This window comes from Neolamprologus multifasciatus, chromosome 18 (assembly GCF_963576455.1).
Source record: "Neolamprologus multifasciatus chromosome 18, fNeoMul1.2, whole genome shotgun sequence".
Lineage (NCBI taxonomy): Eukaryota > Metazoa > Chordata > Actinopteri > Cichliformes > Cichlidae > Neolamprologus > Neolamprologus multifasciatus.
In genome coordinates this window covers 12,124,483-12,137,777 of record NC_140456.1, presented here as the reverse complement: position 1 = coordinate 12,137,777, position 13,295 = coordinate 12,124,483, and the positions used below count along the sequence as shown (strand labels likewise).

The window sequence follows — 13,295 nt, the reverse complement described above, 5'->3', positions numbered from 1 at the left end:
ACAGCAATTCCAGTCCTACCCAAGGACCGGCGTACTCTGCGGGAGACATATGTGCACCTCACACCTCTGTCAGATGTGTGACATTTTAGCAGTATAACTGTTATGACAGAGTCACTCTGGGGTTTTGGTGCTGCACGAAGCAACATGGAGAACATTTACCAAAGCAACAGCACAGAAGTGACAGGAAGGACAAACACCTGAATTATGTTTCCCATTGCTGTTTGTGGAATTGCAATTGTGACACAATTTAAAGCAATTAAATGTAAATCTGTCTTGCATTGCACCACAACTGGATTAGACTATTGTGGATACATTGAATCTATTGTGGTTGTGACACTTTGGACTTAGTCATCCTTCTTTTCTGTTTTATAAAAGGAGATTGTAGTCTGTTTGTCCGAAAGCACACTCAGACAGTTCTTTTATCCTCTCATCTCTGTGAACTCTTGATGTCCTCACATACTCCGCAGCTGAAGTGTCTGAGATACAGAAAATCACAGCACGATAAGTTAAAAGGCACAAATCGATAAGCTGGATCATACTGTAGCTAGTGTCACTCTTTTAATGAAAGATCTAGATATGTCATGTAGTGGAGGTTTATTCTATTGAACATCCAATCTTGTTACATACATCTGTCCGTATCAGCCAATCGAATATTGCATGAATGAGGTTTGCTCATGATAACTGAAAGTGAGTCATAAAGTTTAAGATCCAATTTTTTAAACAGACGACCCTGCAGATACAAAATGCCCCTGTATTTAATTAAAGTTTAAAACATATTCATTCACAGTTCTGCATTTAATATTTTTAAAATGTCTCTATAACTATGGATCCGTACAGGTAATTGACTTTACCTGGAGACAGTTGTCAGATACAGGATCTTATTATCTGCCTGGAGACAGAATACTGTTGTTTCAATTACACTCAGTCAATATCTTTTGCCATGATGTCAGTGAAAGCTGAAACTTTCATTCAGCCATATCCCCAGTTATCGTATTAGCATGAAGGCTTCATCATTAGTCAGTGATTCAGCGCTCTGAAGTTCAATATAAACTGTCAGTTGTATAGTAGCACTTGAAGGTGGTGAGGATCTGAAGACAGAAAGTGCATGATTTTCCTTTTACTCGAATGTTGCAGTTGTTACAGCTTGTCAACTCAAAACTGCAAGATCTGAAAGTTGCATTTAAGAAAATTTTAGTATATGTGCTTAGTTACTTCTGGGCCGACAGTATGATGAGGACAAGGCTATCACTTTTATGTTGATATGCTATACTTCAATACAGCTAACATGCTACCAGTTTAGCTTAGCACACGGGAAACACGGGAGAAACCTCTGCTAATGTAGTTTGTTAGTTGATTTTTTTTTGTGTGTTTTGGTTTTTATTGGGTCTTGGCAAACAACAGAAGTGCATATTAGGTCAACTATATACCCATTATTATAGTCCAGACTGGTTTGTTGTAAATGCTATTTACACTTAAGAGCAATTAAAACAGCGGCTGTTCAGGTTAAGGTTTTAGTTTTATATATCACAAATCAACAGAAAATTAACAGATCATTTTCTAAATGATTACTCAAAACATTGTCTGCTTCAAACTACTGGTGGAGTAAAATAATCCATTTAAAGATGTCACGTTTGATTTAGAAAATTCTTGATGGAGTTGTTCTTTAATGGCCAATTTCATTTAATTATTTTTTGGCGGCAGAAGGATTGGATTATTGTTTAATCTCATCCACAGTTTTGCAAATCCAGAAAAAGAAAAAAAAGAGGGACCCCCCCGTCTTAATTGTAGAAATCCTCAAAGTCTTCTTTTAATTTTTTTCTCTCCTGGTTGTGAGAGCAGTGGTGCAGATGTGACTTAACACACACTACACAGAAAATCTGGGCCTGAGGATTATCTGGAGATAGCTGGAGATCAATCTACATAAACCCCCCCTGGAGCCTATTCTCTCCTTCCTTCTCCTTCTCCTCTTTTTTCTCCCTGTTTTTTCTTCTTCCTCATTTTTTTTCTTTCAGAACGTGGCAGAAAGGGTGCACCCCTAGAGAACGTACTGGGTAATTAAAAAAAGGGCATCATCATAGGGGTTAGAAGGCTGTGGACTCGGTGATCATGAGGCATGTGGTCCATTCCCTGCAGTGTTCTCACAACAAAAGGTCTGCCTTGTAAGGACCAGCGTGTGTTTGTTTGCATGCAGGATGAAAGCATTAGGGCTTTGGGAAGACAACCTACTGCACACAAGAATTTGCATATTCTACATTACACTTTTGTTTTTTTTTCCAAACGGTCAATCAATAACCAGTCGATAATTTTTTATCTATGGGTAATGTCATGCTGAAGTTACAAAGCCAATAAGCCTACCTTGATTACGATTTGCAACACCAAGAGATGAAGCATTTGCCCGATCTGTGTAAAAATGGGAAAGGTTATGTATTACACTGGCTGTCAAATAAGTCATGTTGTTATTTAGTTAAAGCACAGGGACAGCATGCATAGTTGCTGGTTTTTACAATAATGACCTTTATCAGGCCAAAGATATGTCCAAATTTCCAGAAGATTCCTGCCATACATTTGAAGTAGTAAATGGCTTAATGTAGAATAGTGTGCATGCAGCTTAAATGAATTTTCCACAGTACAAAGATAGCAATGTGTATGCATGGTAGCTGCTTTTGTTATCCAGTATGTGGAGACACCTTCAGGCATCAACATGCAGAGGGAAGCATGGCTGGAACCACACCTTCATAAAAAAAAAAGGTTTTCCTTTCTTTAGGGCAAATATCGGTCTGTGCGCTTAGAACAAATATTCTAGTTTGGAAAGAAAAAATCATTCTGATACACTGGCCAGACAGGGCTTCCACCGTATTTTATAAACTCGCCAGTACCAAGATGTATCAGTTGTTGCCATTATTTTGCAAGTTTTCACATAATAGCTACCAAATATACATAATATTTCTAACCACCAATCCAATTTATGCAAAGCTTAAAGTAATGAATATGGCAAATCTTAAGATCTGAATTTGTTTTAAACCTCAAAGATTATTCAGACTGGCTTATGGTATAATTAAAACCCAGAAATTTCATAGTTTAATTCAAAGAAGTGTAACTGATTTAGTGCCATATGGGAATTAATGCACATTGTTTTTCATTTAATATGGCAAAAACACAATAATTTCAAACTATGAAAACCGGCAGCATGAAATATGAAAAACTGCTGGAATGTGAAGTGGAAAGGTTTGAAATAAATTAGAGGAATGTTAAAAATATTATAATTTAATATATATTATAATATTATAATATTATAATTTAAAATGTAAAATTTTTATTAGTAGGATAAACTCTAAAGTTTTCAAACACTCTTACTTTTATGTCAGTGATCATTATTAGAACTACACTGGAGAAACTCAACCTCACGCCATGCATCGTTTCACCCCCTCTATAGATGTAGGGTATTAGGATTCAATTCTACATGAGTGCCCTGGTAGGATGGATTTTTTTTCCCACTGTGGAAAACATGCTGATCAATGGTAATGGCAACGTACAGCACAATTTCTCACACAACATCATCAGTCAAACAAGAGTTAGCCATGACTGAGGGAGGAAAATATTAGTCAGCATGCCAATAAAAAAGCCTGATCAACTTACGCACTGGTCCGTGATTACTGGGAATACCTGCGGAAAGAGCAAGGAAATAATGTATCATTAACGCATCGACTCATTTCTTTTTACTCGTGAGAGAAAATATTGTTGATGGTGCTGTTTACTTTGAAAAAACAAAAAAAACCAAAACACCAGCACTTATCACATTGATCTCCAGTGCATTCGCTGATTAGCAGCAGCTACTGTATTGCTCTAAAGAGAACCTGACCACTCCGCCTTCTTCTGATGATAATAACAGGCCTTCCGGCAACAAAATGTCAACCGAATCAAAACTCTATTGAAAAAGTCTTGTGATCAGCAGTTTCATTCATGTTTTCAATAAACAGAGTTTTTCTCTCTCATCTGCTTTTGGCTTATGTTCACCGTTTTTCAATATCATCTTTGAACAAATGAATCACCACATCAAACGTCATCTACAAATGCTAGTTGCTGTAATTGTCTCTCATTGTCAGGTTCGTGGAACTTTGTAATATGTAAAAAAGAGAGATAAAAGCTCATTAAACACACTGGGGAAGAAGAACAACAAAAAATTACCTTCAACTGTCTTAAAACAAAACACACATTTGCAAACAATGACAACCTGACAATCCATGTGTGTTTCAATCTGGCTGTGGATTCACCCTCTTTGTGTGATATTTATCACCAAGCAAATGTGACTCCAGGATTAGTGCAATTTTGGATACCTTTTACAAGCTTTATCACTTTGCGTCACGTGATTATGTTTCACTGGGGGTTTTAATATTGTTTGCAGCCTATTCATCACTAAATTACCTGTTACAACAACTGTTGAAAAAAACCCGGAAAATCAGAGATTCTGAGCTCCAATTTGCAAAAAGCACATTTAGGCTGCAATTTCTCACTCATAGCTTTATGTGAGAAATGGAGGGCAAACAATATTGCCCTTTGAAGCCAAAGCACATTCAACACTCTGATCAAACTCTCAGACCCAACCTGCCTTAACCTCTGAACCTGCTTTGGAACACAAGATGAGTTGACGCTCTTTGCAAAGTGAACTGTCAACATAATTCTTGAAGTGATTCCTCTTCTGCTCTGAAGGCAACTTACAGACAACACCCCTTTTCCCCCACCACCACCACCTACACACACACACACACAGAGCTATTTACTTCAGAGAATCATGGATTTGAATCACTCTCAGTCTTTCTGCTGCTGACAGCTATGGCCCCTAGCAACTCAGTGCACCATTTTGGGCTAAAATTTATTAGATGAAGGGTCACGTATGTCCATATATCTGCATGTACAGTGGTTTTGAATATGTAATAGACCCTGCCCTGTTCCTAGCGGTGAGATAAATGACTTCCGAGATTAAAGAGGAAGACTTGATGACAGATGAAAGCTATTAAATCGTAATTAAATTTCGCATGTTCCACATATTTGTGGTAATATAAGGGCTGTATGTTTAATATCCTCGTGGGAAAAATGAGCTTCACATAATAGGTAAAGGCATATTATTGGACCCAAGCTTAGAAATAAAAATCATTCAAGACAAAAGTGTGTTCGTTCAACACCTGGGGGACCAATATTGTTACGTCACTACCATGTGCAACATTATTGCATTTTATGCCACTTCCAAACAACTGCTAATATTGCTTTTGATATGGGTAGACCTTGGTTTCATCAGTTCAGTGCAGATGCGGCCAAGTGTTGGATTTTTTAATAACACCCTGTCAATCTGACAGTGAGCAGGAGATTCATAACACAGAGGAGGTGTAGGGGTAAATCCAGCAATATCTCCTTAGAGTTCACAAATGTTCCCACAAACAGACTCCCACACACAATCGAGTGTGGTGCGTAAGCGTGTATGTCACGCGTGTGCGTGCACACAGCTTAGTGTGCATACATGCAAACAGGAGACTGATAAAAAAATTCAAATGAACGAATAATCATCCTATCCATCAATGAGAAATTTCCCTTAGAAGAGCAAGAAAACTAGTGTTACTGCACAAATTTACCAACACAGCGGATCGATAGCAATACCATATCTCTGTACAAATCTAATCATAACACGATGTCTGAGAATTCAAGTGAGACAATCAAACTGAACATCTGAAGAACTTGCTGTCAATCCCAGCAGACGGCTGCTATGAGAGTGTTTCTGACTGGAGGCTGAATCAGAGCGAATGGGGGACCAGAGGGCTAGATCTTCCACCATCTGGCCTTGCCTGGCCGTCTACCACCATATCCCTGCGTGGCTGTATTAGATTTATTGAAGCAATGAGCCCCCTGCCTCAGGCATGGGATTTGATAAATGTGACTCAACTCCAGTCCAAGATTATAATGGGGATAATGCAAAAGAGCACCTTCTGCCTCAGAGATACCAAATTCACACTTGTCATGGAGTTGAGGTAGCAATAATAAATTCAATGTTAAAGTGTTACTACTGTAGGAGGACTATTGACACTTATTTAATAGTGAATACTAAATGAATGAAATACAGAAAATAGCTTACCAGTGATGCAAAGACCCTAAGACTAACAGGTTACAGTGAATTTGTGTCAGTGATCCCATTGCGTTCGCATCCCAGGGCACGAAATACTTCTATTCCGTCAGATGCAGAGATATGGACAAGGTGTCCTTTGGTGTCAGTGCCTTGACTTGCTGGCTGCAGCAATATTAGACACAGAGAGATTACAGTTCTCTGTTAAAGCTCGCTATAGTACGCCTTACGTTTGTCAGACAGGAGAAAGCTGTCTGTGACCTGCTCAGGAGCTTTCCCCTTCCCAACATTAACCCTTCACACTGAAAAATGGAGACTTACTCAGTATGTTTAAATGTGACACAGATGAATCCTTTACATACACATACATCCATATGTCACATGTTTGGACTGAGTGGCCCATCTGGCTATTGTCTGACAAAACATGAATGTGAACAGGGTTTTTTTCCCCTGTATTTTTCTATATTTTTTCTATGCTAACTACTTGGAAATACTTTAAAATTATTTATAAGTAGCAATTTAATACAATATCCAAATAAGAAAATTATAGGATCTGAAAAAAATCATTAGCGAGAACAAATACTAGTGCATCTAGTATTATCAAGAAATCAAATACCATGAAAATTTCATTCAAAAGGGTAAATTTTCATATTTTATATACACATTCAATATATGTTCCACATAAAGTGAAATATTTCTGGCTTAATTTTTGTTTCAATTTGAATTATTATGGGTTACAGTTTATGACATTCAGAAATCCACTATTTCAAATTATTAGAATGTTTCATTTTGAGTAGGGATGGGTATTGATAAGATTTTCACGATTCCGATTCCATTTTCGATTCTGTTTAACGATTCGATTCTTTATCGATTCTCTTATTGATTATTTTTTTTTAAAAAAAGGAGAACACTAAGGTCGATTAGCTTAGATCTTTGTTTTATATCTTCTCTTTGAACAAGATAGAAATTTAGGAGTAACATGGCCTTACAAACCCAACAGTGAGATCTTAACAGATCCAACCTACGGCTCTTCAATGGGGTGTCACAGGGTCCCCAGGAAAAAAAAATTGTGAATGTAAAATAATAAAATAAATATTCTTCTGTAGCAATTACACAAGAATATCCAATAATGTCCCTGCCTACAATTAAACACATTCACTTACCGAAAATCGGGGGCATCTGCTGTGGCAAATGGGTGCAAGCCTTTTACCACAAACTTAGTCACTGCTCGGTGACATTCGTCTATCCTGGCCTGAAAGGAGACGCTACCGGTAGACTGCAGCGAGAACTGCCAGCATCTGAGCCAGACTCTGTCTGTCTCATCATGGTCACCTAAATGCACAGTAATGGCAGGTTTTGTAATGAGGCAGATCGCGCTAACATAATATGCACTGTTAGTTGATTATTTACCTGCCGTATTAACGGGAGAGGACGTGCAAACGTTACCGCTGCTGCTGGGTTGAGATTCACGAGTCCGGAGCGGAATTAAAAACACGACATTTATTTAAGGTTATCGCACGTTTTGTGAGCAAATGCTTTTGCATATTCGTAGTGTTTCCTCCCTTAAATGAAATATCTACTTTGCAAGTATTGCAAGTTGTGCTGTTGTCATCCGTTCCCGTAAAGTATAACCAAACTTTTTAGCGTTTGAGCCGCCATGTTTCCTGCCAGGTAAATGACGCTCCGCAACGTGGTGACGTCATTCGGGGCGACTGGAATCGATAAGGGAATCGTTTGCAAAAATGGCAAACGATTCCAAGGAATTGAAACAGTGGGAACCGGTTCTCAACAAGAACCGGTTTTCGATACCCATCCCTAATTTTGAGTTTGAGTAAATTACAATTACTGTTTGCAGAGGGCTGTATTAAGGCATATTAATGAAAGATTGATCAGAATGGAAAAGTGTTGTAGGAAAAGGTGCACAGGGATGACTACAGCCTTGAGGATTGTCAAGAACATGTAGGAGTTTCACAAGTAGTGGACTGAGGCTGGTCTATGGACAGATGGAAAGGGGCTCATTGTATTTCCAATATCAAACCACTTCTGAGCAGAGACAATTCCTGAGATAAGGAGAAAAAGGTCTAAACTTGTCTTTTTAGGTGAAAGTAAATTTCACCTAAAATTAAAGAGTCTGGATGAAGAGTGGAGGGACACAAAATCCAAGTTGTTTGAAGTCCAGTGTGATGTTTCCACACTCTGAAGTGATTTGCTGTGCCATGTCACTGGAAATGTGTTTTAATTACAAAGCAGCAATCTAATAGAATATTTTAGTGAGCTTCATGATTCCATCTGCTGGCAAGCTTGAAGCTGATTTCCTTTCCCAGCAGTACCAAACATCTACCCACACCACCAAAGCTACTACCAAATGGTTTACTGACCTTCAGATTACTGTGCTTGACTAACCAGCCAACTTGCCAGACTTGAACCAGGTATTGTCAAGACAGATAAGAAACAAATGACTCAGAAATATAGATGAGCCAAAGACCGCTTCTAAAGCAACCTGGCCTTCATTAACACCTCAAACCAAAAGCTGATCTGCTCCAAACCACACCACACTTTACCAAGCAATTCTTGGTAATCTACTGAATGTTTAAATAGACATACTTTTTGAAAGCTGTACATCATTTATTCTAGTAAATTGAGACAATTGAGTTTTGATTGTTTTTTTGTGAAAACACAAAAAAGCTTGAATTATTTGACTTTACATGAAATGAATATTGAATAAATGAAAGCTCACCCTTTTTATTTATGAAAAAAAAATTCATATTTTAATGTTTTTGTGTTTATAACTAATATGTTGTCTCTTGACAAATGATTTGAGTAAACTATGTTGAAAGGCTGTGCACTCTTGGAATACCCAGCTATTCACCAGTCAGCTTGTCACAATGTAAACATGGGTCTTTTAATGAGTTTCACCTCAAATGTCAAAAATACAAGTTATACTTCTGATCATTGTCAAATATGAAGTGACATGCAAGTCCTCAGTATGCAGTTTGTTAAATCTACAATGCATTAGAAAACATAGTCAAAAAACTAGGCTACAAACAGCATCTGGCAAAGATGCAGCGCAGTGGCAAAGAGCTGAAATCATAAAGAGGCAGAATAATCTCAAAGAGAATGAAAAAAGATGTTTCATTGTGGCTCCCTTTATTGGTAACAAGCAGCAAGAGTGGAAACAATGTGCTGCCAGCCACTTGCAAATTAGCTGCATGGCCAGTGCTTGTCCACATAGCATTACAAGCGCTTCTGTACTTACATATATTTGCAGTTCCTTTGGGTATAGGGAGGTAGGACCCCACACTCCAGGCTCTTCCATGGTAGTGCTTCTTACAGCGGCTGCAGTCTGGCCCTGTGGTGTTGTGTTCACACTCACAGCCCAGCTTCCCCTTGTCAAACACACAGCTGTTGGCATGCAGGTTACACTTGCACCTGAGACACAAGAATAACAACAAAAGACAGAGACATGAATAGGCATCATACTGCATCCATTGAATCAATACCTTCTGGAGGGAATATGCATACCCTGCCCTCGGTATGTTTTTTTTTTGCAGCTTTCAAAGTTTTTGACAGTGGTAAATTAAAATCCTGGTGGGTTATCTGACTTGGATTTTTCCTCCACAAAGCTTCATTATGCTCTCCTTTAAAAAAAAACAAGGCCTCATTTGTTACTGCCCCTGCGGAGAGAACAGCAATGCGAATAAGGTCACTTTTGCCACTCTTGCTCTAAATGAAAGGCACTCTGTAAGATTCGCTAATTGCGCACAAAGCAGGGATCTGATAGAGATATGATACAATAAAGAGAAGCTGGGCAGCCAGAGAATACTCCTTTTTTCTTTCTCTTCAAAGTTATTTAGCAAGGGAGCTTTCAGGCAGGAAACCCTACCAGTTGGCAAAGCTGGTTTATTAGACCGAACTGTGGCAGAGCTGACAGATTTTCCTGACAGGAGAAGAGAAAAGGGCGGATAGCTTTCAGGCACTCCAAATCCACCTCCCTTCTGACCACATGGAAGAAGCATGCGCCTATGCTTGCTGAAAAAGAACAAGCTGTTTGCAATTTGAGTCTCCTCTGAGTGTTTCTAAACAACCTGAATGAGCAGACAGTAAACTACGTGCACTTAGAATATAACCTTTTTTTCATTTGTGTTAACTCCAAGGAAAGAGCTCTACCCAAGGCAGAACAAGCTGTTTTTGTCGCCAAATGAGATAATACAGTTTCATATACTAAGTGTTCCAAATATAATTCCCTTTATTTGATTTCAGTCCCATGAGGGTAAAAGGTTACAGCTAGTGACCTCAGATCTTGTAAGGAGGAGGGCACTGATACAGAAACAGCTGGGATGCAGGCCATTGAGTGAATCTGACACGGGAGACCTCCCCAGAGGTTTGGTCAGCTCATGGTTTCACATCATGCCCATGTTTGTTTTTACAATGTGCTTCCGAGGGAAGATTTCTCTCATTTGAGAGTCAGGATCTGGGTATCTGTTTCCTATAATCACCGCTGAACATGAGACAAAGAAATAGCAGCAGCAATCTGAAATACATCTGTTCTAATTGACTTTCTGGCCTTACTGTGACATCTCACTTTAATGATAGATAACTGCGGGAAACAAAGGAAACTAGACCCCGTCTGGTATTGCTGTTAAACAGCATTAGAGAGTCAGTGAATAAGCTTTAAAGGAGCGGTTCTCAAACTATTTCTGCCATGGCCTACTTCAATCAATACCAACAAAAGAAGTTCAAAAGTGTACTTTACATAAAATAATAGTAGAATTTAGATAAAAACAGGACATTAAATAACCATCAGCACAATAATATCAGAACTATTTTAAGACTAGGATTTAGACTTTCCTTTTTTACTTACAATATGTACAATGACAATTGGATAAACTGACCCTGAATCCAACCCTAGTTATGCTACATTACTTGGGCTACTGGGGCTTTCCATGATGCGTGAGTGTTTCTCCTTCTCTCATACCTTTTCACTCATGTTGCGTTTATACACAACTTTAGTAGTTTTTATTCATCTCTGGTTCTCTTCCACATGTCTTTGTCCTGTCTCCCTTCCTTCTCCCCCAAACCGTCGTGACTTGTGTGACATCGTGACATTGATGTCGTCACATCCTTGTGACTGCTTCTGCTGGAGGATTCTTCCTGTTAAAGGGGAGTTTTGCCTTTCCACTGTCTCCAAAGTGCTTGCTCAAAGGGGATCATCTTTGTATTATTGCAGGGGCTTTTTGTATTATTGCAGGGGCTTTACCTTACAATTTACAAGTGCCTCGAGGTGACTGACTGTTGTGATTTGGCTGTGTATAGATAAAACTGAATTGAATAGAAAAAGAAAAAAATCTATCTATCTATCTATCTATCTATCTATGTCTAAATGCATGCACACAAATCATCTTTCCTCATTAGCAACCATTATAAATTGCGATGAATATTGGACGACAATCACAGCAATGAAATACTAGTGCCTCTTACCACGCATTCCCTATAGTCCTTAACTTTTTAATCAATTAAAGTCCCCGCTTCATAAAATTAATGACTGGGTGTAGCTCTTCTGCCATGCAGACAGCATCAGCTCCCTGAAGTCAAGAGCGATGAGATTTGACCTTCCACTTAATTAAAAACCAGCAAAATCTGGATCATCAGGCCCAACCGGTGCAGCTAGCAGGCTGATAGAGTAGAGGATGTGGACTCGGGGGAGCTTGGGGATGTGACACTTTTGCCACTGGCATTGTCATATTGAAATCAGAGAATTTTATTTTTTTATAAATGGTTTTGGCCACAAGAGGAAAGCGGTCCCCTGTAATTCCAACCTATTGAGCTCAAAACACTATAAAAACACATTTTATAATTGCTGGTTCAGTACTGATATAGGCGTGTTTTGTCTGCAATGAGGGGATTATTACAACATGAGCATTTCAATAAATACAAATGACAAAAACAGGTAGCTAGCACTAAAATATTAAAATCTTCCTGTCAGTCAATTATGCAACAAAGTAACAATGAACTCTATTTCAAATGCCAAAACAGCTGACTGCTGCTGTGCAAAGAAAGAAAACATTTTAAAATGTGGTAATTTAAAAGGAGCAACACTGCAGACTTAACAGGGTGGAATAGATGTTTCATCCTCCTACTGCTGTCAACAAAGCAAAACAAAACAAAACAAAACAAAGCAAAAAAGAAGACATTATAATACTGCTAATTTTTGCTACATGTGGAAAATAAAGAGACATACGGATCTTGATTCCAACTAAATTTGCTGCCTGCTCATGCAATTAGCAAATTATTAAGCAAGATGGATTTTTGGTTTATTTTCTGTTGATACTCTCGAGTAGACAGCAGAAGTGCCTTTTCTTCTCCTCTGGCTGCTGCCTAACCTTGGCTTCTCCTAGCTGCTTGGCACTGTGTTGACAGGCTCACTATGTCTAACACAGCTTTTCTTCCCTGTGACAGCTTCCAGCATCACTGATTCAAGACAAGAGAGAAGTACAGAACTTAAGTTAAATAGAGAGCCTGAACTGGCAGGTTAGAGAAACTTTCTTTTTGTTTTTATTATAGTTTTTCTTTCTTTTTTCATTTCCCTTTATTACATTTTTGTTGCTAACTGTCAAATTTGATTTTCCAAATGGAAAAAAAACCATTAATTTATCTACTAGAGTGTAGTTTTACTTCAGACAAATGCCTGTAATTACTGCTGTTTTCCACAGTTATATAAACGTATACCCTGTTTTATTGTGAAGCAGCACTGACTAATAAACCACTGTAATAAACTATTTTGATAAAATGATATTATTATTACAATTTCATTTAAGAAAACATTTCAAACATTTTAATAACAACAAATCTTAGTTGAGAAAAGAGGCATCATACTAGGTACCTACTAATTTGTGCTTATTAACATGAATAAAAAAATGTAATTCCACCCCCAAAATTGACTTCTTGGACAGTCTGTTAGTAACGTTACCTTAAAGAATCATATTAGATAATTCCCTTTAAAATGCAATACAATCATGGTCAAGTGATTGAATTCCTTGAGTTAGTTCCTTAAATTATTGTCACTTTAGATCTAAGACTAGATATCCACTTTTTAAAGAGGTCAAGGTGACCACAGTTGGCTTGTGAAGCCAGCCTCAAGTGGGCACTCGAGGAACATAATGTTTTGCTTCTGCACTGGTCTGAACCT

The 13,295-nt window shown here is 38.2% G+C and overlaps 1 protein-coding gene across 3 annotated transcripts in view; it reads right to left on the bottom strand.

Annotated features, from left to right (window-relative positions):
• The window catches only part of LOC146497437 (netrin-G1-like), a 70,899-nt gene that overhangs the window by 5,765 nt on the left and 51,839 nt on the right, over positions 1–13,295 (bottom strand). For 2 of the 3 annotated variants that reach the window (XM_085140509.1, XM_085140508.1), the window contains exons 4-6: positions 9,366–9,538; positions 3,637–3,663; positions 2,356–2,400 (exon numbers count right to left, since the gene is read on the bottom strand). In XM_085140509.1, coding sequence (XP_084996635.1) covers positions 2,356–2,400; positions 3,637–3,663; positions 9,366–9,538 — 245 coding nt within the window. The remainder of the gene's footprint in view (positions 1–2,355; positions 2,401–3,636; positions 3,664–9,365; positions 9,539–13,295) is intronic. The other variant, XM_085140510.1, reaches the window with a different exon arrangement.